At 38.5% G+C, this 23,940-nt stretch overlaps 1 protein-coding gene across 1 annotated transcript in view; it reads left to right on the top strand.

Moving 5' to 3' along the window:
* Nucleotides 1-23,182, top strand: part of LOC117417039 (ephrin type-A receptor 4) — a 43,768-nt gene extending 20,586 nt beyond the window's left edge. The window contains exons 5-18 of the mRNA XM_034028709.3: nt 1,679-2,014; nt 8,059-8,183; nt 8,369-8,528; nt 8,653-8,764; nt 13,011-13,069; nt 13,384-13,497; nt 13,596-13,781; nt 15,752-15,813; nt 16,116-16,325; nt 16,443-16,592; nt 16,904-17,097; nt 18,612-18,767; nt 18,947-19,830; nt 21,715-23,182. Of these exons, the coding sequence (XP_033884600.1) occupies nt 1,679-2,014; nt 8,059-8,183; nt 8,369-8,528; nt 8,653-8,764; nt 13,011-13,069; nt 13,384-13,497; nt 13,596-13,781; nt 15,752-15,813; nt 16,116-16,325; nt 16,443-16,592; nt 16,904-17,097; nt 18,612-18,767; nt 18,947-19,061 (1,979 nt within the window). The 3' untranslated portion in view covers nt 19,062-19,830; nt 21,715-23,182. The remainder of the gene's footprint in view (nt 1-1,678; nt 2,015-8,058; nt 8,184-8,368; nt 8,529-8,652; nt 8,765-13,010; nt 13,070-13,383; nt 13,498-13,595; nt 13,782-15,751; nt 15,814-16,115; nt 16,326-16,442; nt 16,593-16,903; nt 17,098-18,611; nt 18,768-18,946; nt 19,831-21,714) is intronic.
* The last annotated feature ends 758 nt before the right edge of the window (nt 23,183-23,940 follow it).

Here is a 23,940-nt window from a genome sequence, read left to right as displayed (position 1 = left end):
GATGCTGGGGTTTCGCAAGCAGGTGAGCACGTTAGGTTGCCAAAACGAAAGCTGTTTTTAAAGACAAAATTGAATGAGCTCACAAGTTACAGAAAGACTGTGACCTTCTCCTTCCCATTACGTTTATAAAAAAGAAATACCATTTTGTCACTTTACTCTATAGGAAACAACTCGTCCACCAAATCCAGAGCAATGTTGACCTTTGGGTTCTTTTCCCCTGACCTGTTGCTTTGAAAGCTTCTTTCCTCATCAGCGTAATGAACTATGATGAAATTTTGCTGCGCTGAATGCTCAGAAGAAAGGGAATCCCAGCTTCAGTGTCAGTTTGCGAAAAATTCCAGTGCAGATTTCAAAAGCAGTGCCGTCCTTAACTTCCTTCAAGGTTAATTACGAAGAGTTGCGTCTTCGTAATTCTAAATGTTGCCTCCTTTTTTCAGGTCAGTGGGTATAGCATGATGAAAGAATCATTCAAACAGCTCTTTCCTAAGCCTTTCAATTTTTTGCCACATTATTTGTACCTGCTCTGTTGAGCCTCCTGTTCAGTTTTAAGTAGCGATCTGATAATAAAGAAAGAACACACAAGAAACGTCTCTTCCACTGGATGTCTGGAACTAAATGCGTGCTGTATTTGAAGGCTGGGTGAACTTGGCATCACAAACTGGCAAATGAAGAGGAATTCCAGGGCAACTTAACAATTAACAACTAATATGACCTTAATAGCAGGGTTTGTGCTGGGCAGCCTCTTGCTCTGCTAGAGCCATTTCAAGGTCTGAGCAGAGCCAGCAATTAGTGTCAGCCACATACGCAGCCCTCAAAAAGAAAGAGGCACACTTTATTACACAAGCACCACGTCGCTCTTTGCACTGTGTATATAACTTGTGTACCAGTTCAAAGCAAGCTGAGGGGGTCATTCATTGATAAAATCTCTGTGGCCAATCGTTAATTAATAATTATTTAGTAAGATAGTGTTCTGGGTTCTTCAGTGTTAACAACATTGCCTGTTTAATGAGCTTCAGGAAAGGAAATGAAAGTGCCATTGTTTGTCTTCTTGCGTCCTTCTTCCATTAGGCGACTCCTCTGCACCTCTCCCCTCAGTGCTGGGACCAGATCTTTCTCTGCGTCATTCGTTCCCTTAGTCCTCCTTGCATCTGCTCTCCCAGTTTTCTGCTTCATCAGCCATTGTTTAGACAATGCCCTGTCCCACATACTAATTACTGACTTCTGCTTCAGTGCAGGGGAATTCTTGCAGGGCTTCTTTTTTCCACCATGTGAACAAAGTGGACACAAAGTCTAAGAAAGTGTATTAATACCCTCCAACAAAATTAGCCCTTTAGCATTTCATTCTAGAAAGCCCCTGCCCCTGTCGCCCTTAATGCCTTTAATTGTTCAGAGAGGGTCCCTCTCAACATGAACAGCATCATGTGGCTGTTCTAGCTTTATTCTTTACCCTGTATAACCTGAGCAAAACAGGAACAACATTCATCACTTCTCATACACAAGAGTTTACATTTCTAATTGCAATATTTCTGGCTAGGGAATACCTTAAGGGCCTCAACAAAACATAACCACTGCATATCTGCTAATTAACGTAGTTTGCAGCTGTTATATTTCCCCTGCGCAGACAGCCATATATGTATGTTAATAACTTCCCCTGTTCTTCTGTGTTTATCTTTGCCAGGGCCCCCTTCCTCCCCTCAGAACCTAATCTCCAACGTGAACGAGACCTCTGTGAACCTGGAGTGGAGCGCGCCTCAGTACACGGGCGGCCGTCATGACGTCACCTACAACGTGGTGTGCAAGCGCTGTGGCGTGGACCTGTCCCGCTGCCGGCCGTGCGGGAGCGGCCTCCACTTCAGCCCACAGCAGCTCAGCCTGAAGAGCACCAAGGTGTCCATCACTGACCTCCAGGCCCACACCAACTACACCTTCGAGGTTTGGGCCGTGAACGGAGTCTCCAAGCAGAGCCCCAGCAGCGACCAGGCCGTGTCCGTCACCGTGACAACCAACCAAGCAGGTGAGTCGCAGCAGACAGGTTAAGTCCTAATATAGGGGAACAATTAACTGTGATCACTGTTATTATCAGCGTAAGCAAGTTCTGTTGTAATGCTTCATGTTAAGCCCATGGACTTAGCCTTATTCCATACAAACAGTTATTATGTACTGCGTTTTTTGTTGTTGTTTTTTTTTTATTTTTTATTTTTACAGTCAGCTGAATCCTGGTGCTTCTGAAGTAGTATTCTGGTAATACAGTTTTATTTTCAATTGGGTCCCACGCATTAAACCTTAGATTGACGCTAACGGTACACTTTTTGGATTTCTGTCGTCTGAAAAGCTGAAAACAAAATATCTCTCTCTATACAGATAACGGAGGATGCTAAATTAGATTCCAATGAAATCCATTCCAGAACAGATACAAAAAAATGCGGTCGACTTTGTAATTCCAATAAGTGTTTAATTCCAAAGAGAGAGTAAGGTAATTGCAGACTAGAAATCCAAAGTGTGTTGAACAATGCCCAGCCTGTCCCACGATGCACATGCAGCTCTGAGCCTGAGAGAACCCCAGACCTCAGGAGCTGCTGCCCAGTGCTCCAAGCCTGTTTTGCGAGGCTTCATTTGTATTGCTGGGGGGCAGCTCATTGTTTGTGCTTTTGCTTGGGAGACAAGATGAGGGGATGGGGGGAGGGGTTAGGAAGAAAAACAAATGCAATTGTAAAAAGGGCCTTGTTCTCATAATCCCCATTGCATTTCTTTAAAATGTCTCCTTCATAATGACTTTGCTCTGAAATTCGATCATCTTTGCTTTTTTTTTTGTTGCATGAAACAGACCATCAAATGGAATTGGGATAACAGGATATCGTACGGTAGTTAAGAAAGCTGGAAACTATATATGGGTTGATTATTTTTTAAAACATTTTTCTTCTTCCAAGACAACTTGGTTTTCCACATTCTAATCTTTATCATAACGGAGCAATTTATCGTCTTTTCTTACATCATCAGCATTTCAAAAGACACACCAGTCAATCTGCTTCACGTTTTAGAGCCACATTTCCAAAATACCTTGATCAGAGATAAGGTTACAACTATACGGACAGTGGGGAGCATGGTGGAAAATCAACACTGTACCATGAACAATCTCTTTCATAAATCACACATTCCCTAACAAACCCCAAGCCTATAAAAACTGTAGTGAAATAATTTCCTTCTTTGAAACGCGGCAGGCTGTAAATGTGTTTTATTTTATTTTTATGAGCCATGCCCTGAGGACACAAGCTTTGCTTACACCTTAAACAGAGAAGCTGCCCACTCCCTGACTGGGAGTCCTTTTGAAAGAGGTCAGACATTCGAAACAATTACTGTAAGAATGCAAGTCGTCCTAGCCACCAGTCCCTGCTCCAAGGTTTATGTAGTGTACAGAGTAAGATGTGGGCTATATATCAGAAAAAGGCTCACTGCTTGTAGATTTATTGTAATGACTGTTGAATTTAATCAGAGAACAGCGTGCGCTTGTGTTAGTCACGGGTGAGTCTTAGAAATACAAATGGCGCAATCTGGTGCCTCTGTAGTGTCTAAACAATTTTTGGCGAAAAGAAAAAGCAAACCACTCACTTATGAATTAAACGCAGGGACAGTCAGACTGGCTTTTCCCATCTGTTTAACATTCCAGACCTCACCTTTCATATTGCCACACCAAACGCTATCAGTAACGGTAGTATTGCTCATAAACGGCACACATTTAAACTGCTTAACATGGGAGGAGTGGAATAGGTCGAAGGCAAAGATATATAAACATCAGTAGGGTTCAGTTTTCCTCCCTTGCATTCTTGTCGTCTTTCATCAGTGGAAACTGGTCTGAAACCATCTGAAATCATTTCCTACCCACATCAATATCCATACAGTTTATTCCTGCTTAATGTCAGACCTGGGGGCAAATACAGTTGTAATTGTGCAATTCGTAATTAATAATAATAATAATAATTTATTTCTTAGCAGACGCCCTTATCCAGAGCGACTTACAAGATATCACATTATTTTTACATACAATTACCCATTTATACAGTTGGGTTTTTACTGGAGCAATCTAGGTAAAGTACCTTGCTCAAGGGTACAGCAGCAGTGTCTCCACCGGGGATTGAACCCATGACCCTCCGGTCAAGAGTCCAAAGCCCTAACCACTACTCCACACTGCTGCCCTAATTAATTGTTTGGTATTAATTGTTTGAAAAAAAAAAGTTATATATTTATTATATGTATTTATACCTGTGATTATTGCTTGGTTATTTAGAATAAAAAGTAAACATGTGAGTGTTTGGAGTTGTTTAGTTTACTTTTTAGTGTAAAAGTAATTGTAATTACTGCAGCATGTGATTGAACAAAATAGCATTGTAATTTCAATTGTAATTTCAATTGCAATTTCAGCAAACCATTCTGCTGTAGATGTGATTGTAATTACAATTCTAATTGACCCCATGTCTGCTTGGTATTCACCTGCGCTGCGATCAAGCAGGCATCCTGAAGCTGAAAGGCTTTGGCAGATCCCTTTGCCAGTCCAGTCAGACACCGTTTAGACAGTTTTCCTTCCCCCTTTAGTCTAGATGCCACGGCAAGATGCCCCTCCAATCAAAAAGGAGAACTCCACTCGACACACACCAAAGACTGAAGTCCAGGTTTTGCTTCAATGCTTTCATTGGGCTTGTTCCAAAAAGAAACCCTCTGCATTACTGTTCCCCTGGGACGCATTCCAGTGAGAACAATTTTATCACACTGGTTTGGTAACCAAACCTGCTTAATATACTCAGTGAAAAAAAAAAGCCTGTGGAATAAAATGGGGGGAAAAAACAGAGAATTCTCTCGAACGGAGAATAAAACATTTTATTGGCTCTCATGACAGGAAATATACCATTAAATTACCAATTGATATGGACTTTCTTATCCACAAGTATAATTTTGTTTAAAAAAATCATTAATTCCACCTGGTAACTTTTAGTTTGCGGCTTACATTAGTTAATGGTTGTACAGTAGCTTATGCTAAAGAATTTGCGGCTTACTTTACATTATTTACAATTTATCTAACTTATTTCAGTTAGAAACTAGACTGTAATGCTGACACTGTGCATTTTTACTGCTAGATTATGTTTGGAGATATTGGTGTTGGAGAAACCGGTGTACATTTTTCTTCTACTCTAAATGTTCAAATTCCTTCTCACGCATGAAGTGTGTGTGTGTGTGTATATATATATATATATATACAGTATATATATATCAAATGCCTTTGAGTCCATTTGCCGTATCATTTGCACTTTAGATGGTAGCTTGCCATGGTAAACTAGCTGTAGCGAAAACACAATTGTCTGGCTTTTGAATCACTGGAACAAAGCGCATATAGGACTCGAGTTTCTTTGTATCCCGTTTCTGGCAGTTTGCATTGTAATTGTCAATTTATGCATGGCACTGCTCATTCTTTTTGCCTTGCACATCTCTGTACTCGGTTTCAAGTTTTGTTGGACTATTTGTTCATTTTAAGACCAAAGATTTGCAGACTTATTTATATATTAAAAAAAAGTTTTGATATTACTTAAAATTGCAATAATCCGTTTGTTTTAGAAAACAAGTATTTATATATTTTTTTTCCGGAATTTAATTAAGGTCTTAATAAAATGCCACATCATAGTCAAATTTCTCTTTGTAAAAGTATAAACACTTTTAAGTGCCCATTAAAAGCACACCTAAAAAATGCAAATATTTAACCATTTGTTTTAAAGTAGGACAGCCTCACATTATTCCTGATGGTGAAACATGCATGCTTCACTCAGGAAGAAATCCTGTATTATCTTCAATCCCCTGAGCTTCTCAAATTCATTTTATTTGCTGATTTGTTATGACATGATTGAGCTGAGGAACTATTTGTTTAATTTGTTTAATTTGTGGTCTATTACAGTTATAAACCCAGACAAGGCCACATTTCATATTTTTAGTCAGTTTATTAGAGAACCTTGGTATGGCATTTATAAGAAGACTATCCTACTTCAAAAAGGTCTGCTTTAAAAAAATGTTTTTAAAATCTTCTTATTATGAATGCATTCACTTGTGCTAAAACCTCAGTTCCTTTCTTAATGGTTTGCTCCAATTAACTTAGTGAAACCTTTAGCCCTTTTATATGCAGTGGCCAGGACTGGACTCAAATTGTGGACTGGACTCAAATTGAAACAGACTTGTTTTCCTGTTTACCTTAAGTCAACAATCGCGATCAGAAGGAAATGTACGCAGATGACTGGCATATTTCTGTTGGCACAGGCTGGAAGTATCATCGTATAAACTTAAAGAGAAAAAACAAAAAAAAAAAGCTGCCGTTAGATTCACTTCTTAGCGAGCGAGCAGGAACAAAACAGGCTGTGTTTAAGTGGAGTGCAGGCTGGCTGAGGAATGTAAAACCCAAACCTAACATCGGGAGTACTCACTGGCATCTGACAAAACCTGCCTTTGTTGAGCGGGTTTATAACTGCCCGCAGACACGTAGCACCATGTCATTTCAAGGGTGTAGGGAATAAGTGCAGGTTTCTGTTATACATAAAGAATCCAAATGTAAATCATAACTGGAAAGAATGATGGCACGCTATCTGATGAAAAAAAGCTGTGCATCAGATAATGTTAAATAAATAGATAGGATCCCTACAAGATATTTCAAGGACAACAGCTATTTTATTGTCAGCACACTTCATGTTATTATTAAAGTACAACCATCTCTTGAGCTTACAGAAGGCAGCAATTCATTTTGTATTTATTTTTTACTAGTTTTCCAATGCGTTTTCTCAAAACAATAGAACTGTTGTTTCCTGTACAGAATCTGCCTTCGCTTCTCATGATTTACCTTTAGTCACCCTTCAAGAGTAAAACTGTATAAGAAGTTAGAGGGAGTGAGAGAAGGTGCTGCCAGGGGCTGGTGTTTCTCCATGTTCCAGAACACATTTCACCTCTGGTCGTCCCTAATTGTGTCTGTTTACTCCCTGTGGTTTTCTCAGTTTAACCTGATTTAATGAAACCCTTGTCACTGTCAGTGATTCCTCTGCAAACCTGTTCTGGTTCAGCGCCCCTTGAGAAGCGGCTTCGCGGCACCAGCCTGGAGGTCCACAATGCAGGCTGGCTTGTCTGTGGAGCCTGCAAGTTTCTTGGTGGGGGTGCTTAATAAATCTTTACAAGGTGTTTAACTGCAGGTTGTTCAGGAAGTGAGAGGCAGGACGAGGCTTTGTTAATAACTGCAGGGAGCACAGTCCTAAAAGCAGATCAGGGGAGTGACACATTTCAGCCTAGAATAAACTTAGAATGTTTTAATAATAGTGCCACTTTGAAATTAAATTGCTTTAATTCTAGCTGTAAGGTGAAAGTTTAAAATGTTGCAGTTCCTCTGTATTAGGAGCCAGACTGAGCACTGTAATGTGCATAAAAGACATTTACTGGCGTTTTATTGATTTTTTTTTTTTTTTTTTTAAAGACCCAGAGGTTGCTGTTCATTATAATCCAGGTCTCATAGGACGCTATCTATAGGCTTTTTAAAACTGGTCTGATTATAACTAAGGACCGTCTTGCACTGTATCTAAAAACAGTAAATGGCTTAGATAACATTTAGAGTTTAATGAAGCTGCGGTACATGTTCAAAACATAACACCCCCTTGTTCTTTTGCTGATCCGATATCCACATCAATAACTAAGATAGCAACTCAAGTTGTCCACACAGAGGCAGCTCTATAGCCAAGGGACAGACAGCCAACTCAGAAATCAATGACAGACTTTCTGCAAAACAGTAGCTCCATTTAAAGAAGTGACATACATGCAGAAAAAGCATGGCCCCCCCACCATTAGCCTGACTTTCTTGTTGAAAGGCAGTGTTTCATGATCAATTATGGAATTGGCTTGTTTGATGTTATGCTTGTAATGTTGTGGTCTTAAGATAACAGTAACAGACTGGGGGCTCAAACATCTCCCGTGGTTTGTGTGACAAATTGTAAGTCAAAGTAAAAAGAAATGGCGGAACTGATGAGGCTTCTTTTCTGGTATCTTTTGCAGCTCCTTCTCCTGTCACCTCCATTCAGGCTAAAAGTATTACAAGACACACAGTGTCCCTCGTCTGGCAGGAGCCCGAGAGACTGAACGGGGTCATCCTGGAATATGAAGTCAAGTACTATGAAAAGGTAAGGTTCCCCGGGGCAGCTTCAATGGTTTGTGGCATCTAGGTAATTATTTTCAGTATTCAGTCCCGAGAGATTTGCAGTGGAAGTGTTAACACAAAACTAATGAAAACAAGCAGCAAAGTTTGCCAACTGGATATACCTTGGCCCAACTTCTACCTAATCCCCCCCTGCCTTTCCCGTTCAAGGACCAGAATGAGCGAAGCTACCGGATCATAAAGACCTCAGCTCGGAACACCGACATCAAAGGCCTCAACCCCCTGACCTCATACGTGTTCCACGTGCGTGCCAGAACAGCCGCTGGCTACGGGGACTTCAGCACACCTTTTGAGCTCATGACAAACTCGGGTAAGTAACCAAAAATTAGTAAAAACAGCCGAACCACTATAGTACTTTAGTACTCCTAATGGTGGTCTGTATGCTTGAAAAGGCACGGTGTAACCCTTGCTTCTCCTTGTTTGGTCTCTTCCAGTTCCCTCTGCTATCGTAGGGGATGGTGCCAGCCCTACGGTGCTGCTGGTCTCAGTGGCTGGAAGCGCGGTCCTGGTGATCATCCTCATCGCAGCCTTTGTCATCAGCAGAAGGTAGGGCTCAACACTCCTTTATTGGCTTATAGTCAAGGTTATTTCCTTCTCACGCGTTTGGGAGGAGAAGGAGGAGGAAACTTTCCCCCCCCGAAGTAAATCTTCGATTTGCATGAAAAAGAGCGTGTTAGCATCAAAATAGCCTGTTCTCTCATTGATTCAGTTCTTCCTCCAGTCGGTCTGCGGTTCTCCAGGGGCCTCTGCCTACAGTGCCACACTGTGTAAGGGGTGACAGCTCCTCTGTTCACAGCCTTTTGGTGGAATGTTAACAGAGCAGAGTGATTAATTGTCATGTCCATGAGCATCCCTACTACAAAACTTGCTTGGTTCTCAGCATTTTGTTTTACCACGCCTTTGCGGAGAGCCTTAAGCAGGTAAAACTGGGAAGGGATTTCAAATGCACTACAACAGGAGGCTTCATCTAATGCTTTAATCCAGGGCTTCTCAAACTCGGTCCTGGGGACCCCCTGTGTCTGCTGGTTTTCATTCCAACCGAGCTCTCAATTACTTATAGACCCTTAATTGAACTAATAGTTTGCTTAATTAGACCTTTTTACTTGTTTTTAACTCTTAAACAGTTGCAGTTCGAGTTACTTATCAAATGTTACGGCTAACTTGAAATCTGCAACTGTGTGAGAGCTGAAAACAAATAAATTAAGCAAATTATCAGTTGAATTAAGGGCATAGTTAAATAATTGAGAGCTTGGTTGGAATGAAAACCAGCAGACACAGGAGGTCCCCAGGATTGAGTTTAAGAAGCCTTACTATAATCTCTTGTTAATGCCAGCAATGTTACAGTGCCAAACAGAGGACACTGACCAGCTCAACCCACTAAATCTAATCATTGCTTATTGAAGCCGTCCCTGTGCTAAAATGCAGCTCTGGCTAAACGTTTTGCATCACCTAGAATTTTAGGATTGAGACATAATGATAAAAAAAAACCTGTATGAACATAATTTAGATATTTTATTTAACATCATGCAATCAAAGAAACTCCAAAAGTCTACTGCAAGCCATAATAGTAGTACAGTATTTAATGTTAGATTTTGAAATTTTTCAGTTTTTGTCAGTTTTTTTATTAAGTTTATGAAAAAATACAAAGTGGTATTGTATCAATATGTTAATGTAAGGTTTCATTTGACTTTATGAAGCAAAATTAGTTCATTTTGTCCAATCCTGGTCATGGAGAGCCACAATCCTGCAGGTTTTCTGGGTCTCTTTAAATCATCAATGGCCAAAGACCTAGGAAACATGTTAGTGTTGACCAGTTAAGAAGACAAATGGTTCAATTAAGTAATTGAGAATTCAGGTGGAACAAAAACCAGAAGACCATGCAGCTCTCCAGGGCTAGGATTGGCCATCCCTGCTATAGGTGATGCAAAACTTTTGGCCACAGCTGTACATTAAAAAAATACGATTTATGTAGATTCTTCCATGTAATCTGAAGAACAATGTATTGTTTGTGAGTTTTTACAATCACGAATTTACATTGATTTATCGTAATTCCTCAGTCTTTACACTCCCCCATCTGCATGTAATACAGTGAGACAAGCTTTATTAAAAACGACTGTAAAAGGAAATAGCAGTGTCAAACTTGATAACTTAAGACTTCATCCGTCTCCACTGATTGCTTTATTATATAAGACAAGACTGATAGCCAGATATGCTGGAATTTTAATTACAGTTTGCCATCTTAAAGAGCTGAGCTGCACCGCGTGAGTGTTCCTCTGCACCCCGCACCTCCGCACGCACCAATCTATGAATAAAATCTGCTCTGAAGGGGCAATAAACGCGGCCTGCTGATTGGACCTTCATGGATCACTTTTTAGAAAATGACATGTCAACCTCTTGGCTTCGTATTGATTGTTCTTAAGGATCAGCCATAAACCTGTCAGGGCTGAGCTGGCTGGGAGCCAGGTAGCTGAGGAGAGCTCCTCTGGCAGGCATACTGGGGATTTTGGTTTAGTTATCTTCATGTTTAAATTGCATTTAGGTGAATCTTGAACGCAGAGGTAGCTCTGAAGGGGCGGACACAAGGGCTTGCTGCAGAAAAGATATTAAACTGAGCTCTCGGCAGCTCTCAAACAATGTCTGCCCTGTTAGTATTGAGTGGCATCACTGAGTGACAGCTTTCTGTGCAGGCTTGTACTGCAAAAGCAATCGCATGGGAATTCCTGTGTTTTACAGAAAATAGCATTGCCGATATGTATAAACAAAATTAAAAAAAAAAAAAAAGAAGTATATTTTACAGGAAAAGGTAAAGTCAGGTTACTGGAATGCAGATCCCCAGTGGATCTGAGAGTACTGTAATCAAAGGATTCTAGCCAGTTATGTTTAATGTGGTCACACAGGTCAGTAGGAAGTGTACTAAATGGAAACATGTTTAGGTTGTATTGGTTCTGTTGTATCTCCAGTGAAGGGCAGTGGTATCTTTATTTTAGATATCTGATTTATAAAGTAGCTATCTGAACTATTTTTTACTTGCTTATACAGATTCTCACAATTCTTCATTTTCCAGGGAACAGGGAACATGCACTGTTTGCATAGATCCACTGCTGAGTTCCACATAAATCTACACCCCATGCATATATCTTAATATATCTTAATAAATCTGCTGGGATACGCTTGGCTTTCAATTTTTTGCTCTTATAAAATAGATTGGGTAGAGAATCTCGAGAAGACAATAAATTAAACCGAGACAGCCTTATCTAGTTCAGAAGACGTTTCTTCTGGTAAAAAAAAAAGAAAAAAAAAAGGAAATAAATAAATTGAAAATGAATTAATGGGTTTTTATTTAAGCAAAAAAATAAATAAACGGTAAGTTAAGCTATGACCTTGTCATCATAATTACCTTGGAAATCTTCTTTAGTAGTAGTTTATTATTTTATTTTATGTTGCCAAACACCCTTGATGCTTCTCCAAGAGTATACACCCACAGAGAGCTTTAGGTGTGCAACATAGCCCCATTGGTTCTATTTTAAGGCTTCCTTGATCACAAAAAGGTTTAGCGCTCATCAACAACTGGTGAGGTGCGTAGTCCAAAGAACTGATATATTCATGAAATAAAGGTTGACTGCACTCTCAAACAAAGTCCAGAAATGTATTTAATCATTTCAACTTTAGAAATCAAGACCATGAATCTTCAACCGAAACATCATTGTCTTGTTCTCTAAAGTTGAAATGAGTAAAATCAATTTTTGGACTTTGCTTGAGAGAGTGCGCTCAACCTTTATTCTGGGAATAATTTAAGGCTTCCAACAACAAAGCGTTACTTCTCCAAACTCCTGCTGGTGTCCTTTATGTGTCGCAAAGGAGATTTTTAGAGACAAAGAACCCTGCGTCTCACCTTGAGGCCTGCAGGCCTTCCTGATCCCTGGGGTTTCACAGATTCTTGCCAGGCCCCCCAACCCCCAAATCCACCTCTCTAATTACCTGAACTCAAAACTCTTTCTTCAAAAGAGCTTCCACGGTTCCAACAGGTGACTCCCTCTTAGTCCCGACCCCATGCCACCTATTTCATTCAATGGACTCCTCTGTGCTCGACGACTAACTCATGAAGGCGTTTTTTTCTGTCCCATGTAATATGGCACAGCAGTGTCCTGCTGCCTTAGGCCCCATGGGGGTCAACAGGTGGCAGTCAGAAAGGTAGGGCAGGAGAGGGGCAGCACTTAAGACTGTAATTAAATGTCTGAACAGTAAGCTGTGTGTTTCTTTTCACAAAGCAGATGACCCTGCATTCTTTTTTTAAATCTGCATACTGTTTTTATCAGGGGATTACATGTGACCAATAAAACGTAATATATTGTTCAGATTGCTGAGGGGCGAACACCTTAGTACTGTAACACATTAAAAAGCTCCTGACCATATATTGAGAAATCACCCTCCGTGAGATTTGTAATAATTTAAGAAGTACAGTGAAATGCAATGCAGAATTCAAATGAATATTAATAAGCCCTAACAAAATAAAGCCAGGGCTGTTCATGCTCCCTGTGGACTAGAGTTGGGAACTATAAAGATAAAGGATGCTAGGTGTAGTTTCAACCAATATGCTTCAACAATGGATTGTAAAGACTTTCAGTGGAATGTAAGGAGGCATGTTCTTAATTCAGTATTATGAGGTTCACAGCTTCATACGTCTGCTGTTAAAGGGGACTGTCTCTTCAGTGCCTTCAGACTTGAGCAGCTTCTTTTCTCTGTTAGTGATGTTCTTGTCTTATAATTTATTTTTGTTGTTTTCCGTTACCAGGCGCAGCAAGTACAGCAAGGCAAAGCAAGACGCAGATGAAGAGAAACATTTACACCAAGGTAAAAGATTTATTACTTTGATTACTATATATATATATATATATATATATATATATATATATATATATATATATATATATATATAATATATATAATATATATATAAACAAAAGCATAGAGGTTTGTAGTGAATGGACATGGAGGAAAAATGATCTAGTAGAAGTATTACCTGAATGGGGACTGATCCCCAAGTACTTCTGACGCTGTGAAACTATTGGCTCGCTAAGATTGGATTTGAGTAGCATTTTCCCATGGAAAAATACCTGTGCACCTTTTAACATGTTGTCTAACTCTGATGTCAATTTGCTTGGCAGGTGTCCGAACTTATGTCGATCCCTTTACCTACGAAGACCCCAACCAGGCTGTCCGCGAGTTTGCCAAAGAAATCGACGCCTCCTGCATTAAGATTGAAAAAGTAATTGGAGTCGGTAAGTGACATTTTCGGTTAATAAAACTGAGCATTCTTTTCTTTTGTTAGTTTTTCTGATTTTTTTTGGCTGACATTTTTATTAATTTTTTTAAACAGGAGAATTTGGAGAGGTGTGCAGTGGCCGCCTAAAAATGTCGGGCAAGAGAGAGATCTGTGTGGCTATCAAGACCCTGAAGGCGGGCTACACCGATAAGCAGAGGCGGGACTTCCTGAGTGAGGCGAGCATCATGGGACAGTTTGACCACCCGAACATTATCCACCTTGAGGGAGTTGTAACGAAATGTAAGTCGAACTCTGGCAGCCAACGCAGGACTTGCTGTGATGCCAACTTGAAACAAAATGTGCAGCGTTTTCCCTGTGAAACGACAGATGGAGCAGAGCTATTGATAGCTGGAAATCTGTATGTAGTACTAGTCATTAATCTTGTTGTCAGCTTTAACTGAATATAGGGTTTAAAGCGGTATCCTATCTCCAAGGCAACTTGTGAAATTAATACCCGATGCAAGTGCAGTGCGTGTATATGTGTGCGTGTGTGCTAAGCCGTCTATGAAAGTCTATGAAATACTGGGTTGACTGTGAAGCAGATGGATGGAGCGGTGCAGTGTATTGTGACCGAATTCATCCCTGTCTTTGTACTGGCTTCTGATCTTTATCTGCGTTGTGGCTTTTAGAGAATAGTGCTGTTGTAAGCAGGAACGAAGAAGGAGATACTTCCAGCAGCAAGCGGTGTCTGCCAGCTCAGTGTCTGCCCTCACATGTGCCTGGGAAGTGTGCAGGAGATGTTGTTCAGAGCACTGGCTGCTCCTCCCAGTCATAATAATGCATAATAATGAATTATTGAAGATGACTCTGGCAGATGTGTGGGGGAAAAACACAAATAGAAGAGGAGACTTGTGTGGGAGCACAGCAGATATCATCTTCGCTCAGCTGCTTTTGTTGTTTTGTTTTGATGTTTTAGTTTTTTTTAGCAAATCAATTAGACCTCCAATTCAGGTCTGCAGGTAGAATCTCTTAAGAATCCATTACTTTAATTAAAATAAAAGGAAAAACTGCACGGTATTAAAACAGGGAAATTCAGTATTTTTTTCATTATTAATAATGTTTAATACACTCGTTTTAAAAAAGGCTGAGGAGGAAAGGGGAGGCTTTCCCATTACACTCACAACTTTTAATGCCGTTTGAGTTGGTGGTGATAAACGGATTGTGTCATTTGCATAATGTAGCTTCTGCTAAATTAAAACGATCATTTAAATTTCCAATATGAGGGAGCTGACCTATTGTGTGCCATTGTCTGCATCCCAGCAGGCAGCACTCTGCTGTAATAGGCATTGGTTCATCAAGCTGTTAGTTTTCCCAATCACAGGCAGGTAATAAGGCATTCATCACTTCTCTCTCTGTCTGATTCTTGATAGCTTGGATAAATTGGCGTATTTGGTAAACAAAAAATTAAAATGCAAATAAGATGTTGTGGGCAGGGGGCATGCAATTTCGAACTGTCGCTCCAGTAACTTTTGCGAGCATCTTTGAATACAAACAAAGCTGGATCAAGGCAATGTAATTGTATATCAATACCGGGGAATGGGAAAAGACCCAATTACCTATCCTCATTTACTAGACAGTGTTTTTGCTTACTGGAGGCGGGTTAATTAAGCTACCGTAGGAACAGTGTTCCTGGATTTGATTTGTTGTTCCCAGAGCTGTTCTGAGTTATTTTATTTTCATGGTGGTAATTATATATAAAACAACCTACAGAAATGCTTCTTTCTAGAGACACTCCATGTCCCAAAATATGGCCTGGGACTGAAAAAACATTAAGAGAACATAAAGCCTCATCCATATGGTGTTAAAAATAAAAAACACTTTCGCTTTCCGAAGTAGTAACGTTTAATAATGTGGTGTGGATGAAGCAGGATGCATGTTTGAGTGCGGCTTCCTGATTTACAAATACAAGAGACATTTATGGATAGAAACTGGAATTTGCAGAGTTCCATTTCAGTGTGCATGAAAAACAATTAGGGGGATTGTGTATTCCATTGGGACTGGGTCCGATTTAAAGAAATCCTAGTAAATAACTGAAGGGTTAATCTGCCAGGTGGAGGCAAACTTGTTCTTTAATAATTCATCTCCTACAGAGGCGCAAGTTTGGCATTTTGTAATGAAATTAGACTGCAAGAGTGATGTAATGCAGCGCCCATTTTCATTTCATTAGCTGAACTGTGTGCTATATAATTGTCTCCTTTTCCCAACTCCAGGTAAACCTGTAATGATCATAACCGAATACATGGAGAACGGGTCCTTGGATGCATTCCTCAGGGTAAGTCATCCATCAAACTGATGATAGATTCAAATAGCTCCCCTGCAGCTGGTCTCAGGCATCTAGCTAATGTATCTGGTGTCAGTTTTATTTATTTATTTATTTTTAATTCGATTTCCCCACGAAGAAAGCTGATTACGGGAATGCTCTTAAGTTTCTACAATCTATATAAAAATAAGTCGTTTACCATAAGCTACAAGAACTATGCAGAAAAAAAAAAACAGAAACAAGACTGAATATACAGTGGAATGGGTTATTTAGATAAGCTTTTGTAACCAGTGTTGTGTTTGTGTGTTCTATAGAAGAATGATGGAAGGTTTACAGTGATCCAGCTGGTTGGAATACTGCGTGGAATAGCCTCCGGAATGAAATATCTCTCTGACATGAGTTATGTACATCGGGATCTGGCTGCAAGAAACATTCTGGTTAACAGCAACTTAGTGTGTAAAGTGTCAGACTTTGGCATGTCCAGAGTGCTGGAAGATGACCCAGAGGCAGCCTACACCACTCGGGTAAGATCGCTGGAAACTTTCTGACTATGAACCTAAGTTACTTGGCCCTGCAGAAACAATACACAAAGAATGTGATTTTAATGGGTAAATAACGTATGTGTGTGTGTTAAATTACAGGGGGGTAAAATCCCAATCAGGTGGACAGCCCCCGAAGCAATCGCCTATCGGAAGTTCACTTCAGCAAGCGACGTGTGGAGCTACGGAATCGTCATGTGGGAAGTGATGTCATACGGAGAGAGGCCGTACTGGGATATGTCCAATCAGGATGTACGTTTTCACACGTTTTAAATGACTTTTTTTTTTCTGTGCATCTTAAGTGCAAAATTAGTGCCAGATGATTACAAGTGTGTTGACAATTTTTTTGTTTAGTCCAGGAGGCGATGAAATAAACAACGAGCAAAGCACAGTGGTGTGTAGCCGTAGACAACTTTTAGTTACTGTAAACTGTATATCATTCAAAAAAAGTTTCATTTATTACTGTATTACTGTATCTTTTCAATAAGCTTCCATGTGTCTAATTTCTACTTCTACTCTGAGATGTGCACAGCAGCTTAACCGCGATTCTTCTTCCTCTCAAGGTAATTAAAGCGATTGAAGAAGGCTACCGCTTGCCTCCCCCCATGGACTGCCCTGTCGCCCTGCACCAGCTGATGCTCGACTGCTGGCAGAAGGAACGCAGCGACAGACCCAAGTTCGGACAGATCGTCAACATGCTGGACAAACTGATCCGCAACCCCAACAGCCTGAAGAGGACGGGAGCCGAGAACACAAGGTCACTGTCAGGACAGTTTGCTAACTGTGATGCATTAGAGAGTAGATTGGATGTGACAAGCAAGCCTGAACGCCCGTAAATTGCTGTATTTACAAAATCGTATGCCTCGATCCTTACCAGATTGCGGAGCTTCATGTACTGGCCCTGAATTCAGATGAGGACCTCCAGCCAAGGATCTATAAACTCAGCAGTTTCATTCCCTTCCTGAAGACAGTTTATTTATGTATTTGATTATTCATGTCTAAGCATCTTAATTGATTATACGTAAGCGCCCTGGATAAGGGCATCTGCTAAGAAATAAATAAATAAGCATACATATTCACATATGTTTATGTATCTAAATAAGATAAAACAAAATATGTAAATTATATTAGCTTTGTGTAGAATTACGGATCTGTATACAATTTGTAGCATAGCTTGAAACTATAAAATCATTGTTTCAACATTTCTCCTTTCTAGTGAGTTAATCTGTTCTCCCCCAAAAATAGCTAATAGATGTTACAATCATCTTCAAGGAACAGGGTTTCACATTTTGGCCCTGCAAAAGAAGACACTGTGAAATTGTACTTAACTAACAACAATGTGTAAAGGCACAGAAGGGCAAGCTAATTATGTCTGTACCTTTAGTGTAAAAACATCTGAGGGAGACTATCTCCTCTGCTGATGTCACACAGTAGGTTTACAGCCTTTTATGACATGCGGTTCACAAAGGCCCCAGTGTGACTATTTGCACCACAGACAAGTAATTGTAACGGCGAGCCAGACTGCCTGCACATCCTCCAAAGTGCCATTTTAATTGTGGCGTAGCAGCGGGCTGGCAAATAAATCCATAGCTCGTTAAATTATTGAGGAGGAAATCGTATCACTTAACCCCAGCAGTCTGTCCACATTTCACCTAACTGTGCTAATTCTAAATATTTAATGGCCTGTTACATTATGTATTGTAAAGGGCGTTCGTTCGCGTTGGGAGTCAGTACCCTAGAAACGTTACTTTCAGATCGGGAACCCCATCAATAAAACATGCAGTAACAAATCCGTAGCATTAGATGTTATTTGAGCAGATGAAATACCTTTTTCAAGGGCTTGATTGCTCCAATTCACTTGTGCAAGCATGTACATTAAGGTGGTTAACATATGGTTCCCTGAAAACCTTTCTTTCTGCCTTTTTGCTCGGCTAATTAAATAAACTGCCTCTGCGGTATGTAAATAGTTGCTTTGTAGCACATATGCTATGTTGTGTTTATTAACTTAGTTTCCTTAGGGTGGAAAATAAATGATCTTGCCATTCTTGTATCTTGTATTCTTATTATGTTTAACCCTATATTAAGCACTTTGTTTATGGGCTGAAATGCCAGGAGTCAATTAATCAGTCATTTTATTTTTTCTATTGATTCTGTGAAATTCGTATTAAATAATACAGGGTGTAATGTAATGGCTGCTGTGTAACCTGTACTACAGCACTGCACTCCAACCTAGATTACTATACTAACCTAGACTATGCTTTGTGTTCACAGGCCTAACACCACCCTTTTGGACCCCAGCAGTTCCGAATTCTCCTCATTGGGCACTGTAGGTGACTGGCTTCAGGCCATCAAGATGGAAAAATATAAAGATAACTTCACAGCTGCCGGCTATACCACTCTGGAAGCTGTGGTACACGTGAACCAAGAGTAAGTAAACAAGCCCACTGTTCAATAGTTGAAGATTGTTGAAACTGAAATTAAGTCCTATTTATTATTGCTGAAGCCAAGTGGGGAGCATTCAAGTCTGGTCTTAACGGGAATGTAACATAGTTAAGTCTTTTGATGGCGCGTGAATCTAATTTTAGTTTGTATGTTCTGTTTCCCAGCGACCTTGACAGAATCGGAATTGCAGCGGCTGCACACCAGAACAAGATCCTGAGCAGCGTTCAGAGAATGAGGACCCAGATGCAACAAATGCAAGACAGAATGGTTCCTGTCTGAGCCACTACTATATAAACTCAAGACTCTATATAAAAAAATAAGAAATTAGTTTACCTCATCCATGCACTTTAATTAAAAAAAAAAAAAAAAAGAAAAGAAAAAACGGCACTTTTATGACTTCATCCTTGCCCTTTGATATAAAGATATTTTTGTCTGCGGCATTGCTTGATGTTTGGACGGAGTTTGGAACAGAAGGGTCTTACTGGGAGTGCCTGCAGCGTAATGGTGGAAGCCAGATCATTCATGTAATCCATGTCAGATTGTTGTGCTTTGGTGAAACACCATGAACCTTTTTTTTTTTTTTTTTTTTTTTTGTAGATATCTATTTCTGATTTGCTGCCATACGTTGTGTTCGGTAGAACCACCAAACTCTTAACACTATATTGTTTGTGGGATCAACCACAAAGATACAGCTTGCTAGAATGAAGCATTTCCTCAGGATATTCTGAGAAGTCTTAGACCTGGTCTGAAGTATGTTGCCAATTCCCTACAGTGGAGCCTTTCTGTGTTGGATTACCTTGGCTACTGGAAACTGCTTTTTTTTTTGTATATCTCTACAACCTTGCTGAATGAACTCAGAGAGCTGTCTGGAGTTCCATTGACCAGACCTCAAGACTATAAAAACTGTGTTCTGTTTCTGCCTGTGATTAAAAACTTTTCTTCACCTGGAAAATTCTGCTAAATATTGCTGCAAGGGGGCTGTTACATGTTGGTGGGAACGTCTTGCCTTTTACATTTGAAAACGCAACCAGTGTCATAATCTTAAAAGGTGAGCTTTAGATAGGTGCATTATTGAATATTGTAAATAATGTGTGTTTTTTTTAATTTTTTTTAATAACATAGTTCTTAACCTAATTGATGTGTCAACAGCACACCTGGCACTATAGTTTCTTTAGTTTAAACTATAGGTAAAAAGTGGTGGGGAGAATGTGTGATTATTATTATTTTTTTAACAATGATTGGTAAAAAGAATGTGTTTACAAGCTAATGGTCACGAATGAAGTAGTAATAATAATACACCCTTGTATTTATTTAAAAGTATATTTTGGTACTTATTTAATAATTGTAATCCACTTTTGAATGCGGTGGTGCTTGTCAAAAACAAAAGTGACAAATATTTTTTGTGCAGTACAGCACCCATCCTACCGAATAATCCCAAAGAAAGTGCTTTAATGTTCTGAAAAACTGCACTTTTCAACAGTGTCAGCAGACCAGCATACAGACACTATAGAAAATATGTGCTATTGCTGCTAACAAGTCCATAGTGTTTCAAGCTAGGTATTTCAATTCCCTAAGTTTGTCAATGTAGTTTGCAGGTTAACTTTGCAAACAGATTACATTTCAATTTTAGATGTCTGTAAATATTCAACCAGTGTTTTTTTTTTTTTTTTTAATCTAGCATCTCCATTTACTTTCATACAACAGAGTGGAATGCCTTTTCAATTAAAATTAATTATTCATATTCTAGTTAAAGTAAACCAATTATAAAAAGGATTTAATTATGTAAAATGATAGTCCAGTCACTACTTCTGTACAGTATATGAATTTGTTAATATGCAGTTAATTTTTTTAATATGTTTTTGTATTATTTCTTAAAAATTAAAGGCATACAGAGATAATGTAATTTATTTTAGAATATCCTACAGTTTAATTCATTCCACTGTTTATACAAATACTTTTTTTGCTTTTCTAAAATGATCAATAAAATTAAAAAAAAAATACTTTATTAATTTGATTGTGTTTCTTATTAAAAGCTATCCTTGCAATTTCTTTGGAAATACAATGACATATTATTATTATTATTATTATTATTATTATTATTATTATTATTATTATTATTTTGAGAAAAGGTCTTTAGCTTAATGGTCTTATTACTATACAAACAACTTCACTTTGCACTGAAAGGCAGTAGTGGATAGATTAGCTATGCAACTGTGCAAACTACATGAAAGGATTACAGTGGCTTCTGCTAAACGATTCATTCAGGCTCAGAATACAGGAATAACAATAACAAAAAATGAAAGTCTTAAAACTGTTGTGGCAATTTGAGAAGACAAACAGAAAATCACTTGATGACTGCAATCCCCTTCATCTGATTCGACCTTTTCAAGCCCATTGTCTTATTTTACTGCTGGAGTAATTCCGCAGTAGTCTGCAGGACCTGTGCACATCTTTGGAAAACGTTGGAACAATTAACTAAAGGCAGAGTTGCTTCTTAAGTCTGTAAGTTTAACGCTTGTGGGCTAAATAGCAGAATTGTTGCCTCAGTCATAACTCTGTGTTGCAGAATCTAAGTGGGAGAATCTAATTAGTGTGTTGATTGCAAAACCAAAATTACCTTTAAGTACAGAAGTGGTGTGTTTTGTGGATCGGTGAGTTTGTTAAGCCTTTTAGCTTTTTAATTTTAGTTTTTCATGCCAGATATATTGCCTCGGCATGTCTGGAGTAAGGACAAGTGGCTCCAAGACTCCCAAATAAGCAGAAATGTTTAGCTACTTGAAGTTTTTCCCTCAAATAAGGTTGGGAAATATTTCTTTAGCCAGAGTTCAGAGCTTTATAAACCTTGTTTTTATTTCTTTTTTATGTTGTTTATGCGCTGTATGATTCATTTGACTTCACTAGACCCTAATGAATCTTTTTTTTTTTCTTACAGAAGAACTACGGTAACCCAACTGCCTCAGCCCATCAGCGTCAGTCTTTTTTTTTCCCCCAGAACAGAAAGAAAGGAAATCAACGTTGAATTAAAAGGCATTTTAACTCCCACAGGACGCTTCTCCACTTTACCCCATATCCAGGGACTGTGCTTGCAAGCTAGCAGCAAGAATCCCCAAAGAGCCTCAATTCAATTAAAAAAAAAAAAAAAAAAAAGATTCAAAGTTCAGCAACTGTTCTAGAAGAAATCACCAGAAGAATGTAATAGAAAAAAACCAGCAGTCGCGCCTAAGATTATTATTTTTTTTTCTTTTCTTTGCATGTCACAATCTGTGTGTGACAGGTGTGTTCAGAGTGCTATAGGTATTATTAATGTATCAGGTCTATTTATTTGGAAAACAGAACCTGAAACGTTAGCTGTTACTTAAGCTGTATAGGTACAGTACTCAAGTCAGTATGTGCCATTATTACAGTCACAAGGATGTACAGATGTACAGATAAATACAGTGTCATAGTGTGCTTTAACTGCCTTCAGATTACCTTCATTGAAATGGGTGAAAACTGTTTTCGTGGACAGCTTAAAGACCACATTCTTTAATCCAGTGTTAGCCTGCCTCAGGGCGGAGAAGCCAGGTAATGAAACAGGCTTTTCTTGGAAATTAATTTACACCAGAACAAGAAGCAGAGCTCAGTTGATAGACAACTGTGTTCAAATGGGCTGACTGCAGGAATCTGGCAAAAAAGGGGGAAAAAAGTATTTTTGTTTCTGTTAAACCAAATGTTGTCTGTTGTTTCAAACATGACCTATATTATTATAGTTTTTATAATATTTTTATTTTTATTTTATCACACATTCTTCATAGGCCTGTGTCCTGAAAGTCAATTAAATAAAAATAAATTGCTTCTGTTTTTTTTTGATCCCTTAAAAGGCCCGGATAGGAATATGCAAGGACTGTGGAAAAAAAACAATAGAATGTACTGTACGATGCATTTTAATTTAGTTTATTATGGAAATCCTAACATTTATTTTTGTTCTTGTTGTTGTTTGATGTATTTGGATGGCATATGAGCTAGACATAGATTCATTTTTTTTTTTAATGAATTTTAGGTACATGTAACGTATGTCATTTATTTATGGTCTTTTATATGTAGTTTGTAAATTGTAAAATAATAAAGGGAGAGAGAGAGAGAGAGAGACAGCCAACAAGTGCATTCTCAATAAAGTAGTTACTGTACAAAATCAAAGTTGTCAGACTCTTAATTATCTACTGGTATTGAAAACCATTGCTCAAAAATGTATGAATTATCTTTATTAAAAATCAAAAACTACTTGTATATATCTAATTAAACTGTTAATCTGGTTTTTATAATGTGGCTTTGCTTGTTGTGGCCTATAGGTTAAACACATATATTTCAACGGAAAAAAACCCATCAACTGCAATTAAGTTCCATATTTTTTTTTTTTTCAAGCCATCTTTTAAAAGTCTTTAAATATACGTCAGCAATAATAAGAATAAGATGAACACCTAGCATATTTTTGTGTATCCTCGTTGATATGATAAATGGTATTTACCAGAGAATAAAAAAAATAAAACAGCCAGAGATTTTTAAAAAACTTTTAAAGACAAATGTGTGGTGTACATCTGTGCAAAAATAGACCAAACAAAGCTGATTTTTATTTATGTATTTTCCCCAACACTGAATGTAAATAAATGTGACATAATGAGGTTTTAAGCAACTTTATTGTTACTGGAACCATTTCAAGTAAATTATTTAAAAAAACAACCCTTTTTCCTTTTGGTTTAAACAAGTTTCTGTATGTTTTTTGCTGATTATACTGTTCCTAAAGCAGCTTGGCATCAAGAAAGCAGATGTAAACTTGATAATCAAGCCGTGTTTGTTTATAGACTGTACGTTACAATGCCCTAAATGGGACACAGTTGCCGATTTGGTTGCAAGCTGATACTTTTGATCACGTTTTGTTTACAAATGAATGGACCAGTTTAAGTTTAGCATTTCTTATTTCTGATGTAATGTGTGAGGCCGGGTTGCATTTTATTTATTTATTTATTTATTTATTTATTTATTTATTTATTTGTTTTATTATTATTATTATTATTAAGCAATCATGGAAACACATCACTATACAATTATTCTGTATTGATATTGTTTTAAAATAACCTTTTTATTGTCAACATGAACACAGTTCATGATAATAAATACTAAG

The sequence above is a fragment of the Acipenser ruthenus genome, chromosome 12, assembly GCF_902713425.1.
Source record: "Acipenser ruthenus chromosome 12, fAciRut3.2 maternal haplotype, whole genome shotgun sequence".
Classification (NCBI taxonomy): domain Eukaryota; kingdom Metazoa; phylum Chordata; class Actinopteri; order Acipenseriformes; family Acipenseridae; genus Acipenser; species Acipenser ruthenus.
Note: the sequence above shows the minus strand (reverse complement) of the source record. Positions and strands in the feature narration are given on the sequence as shown.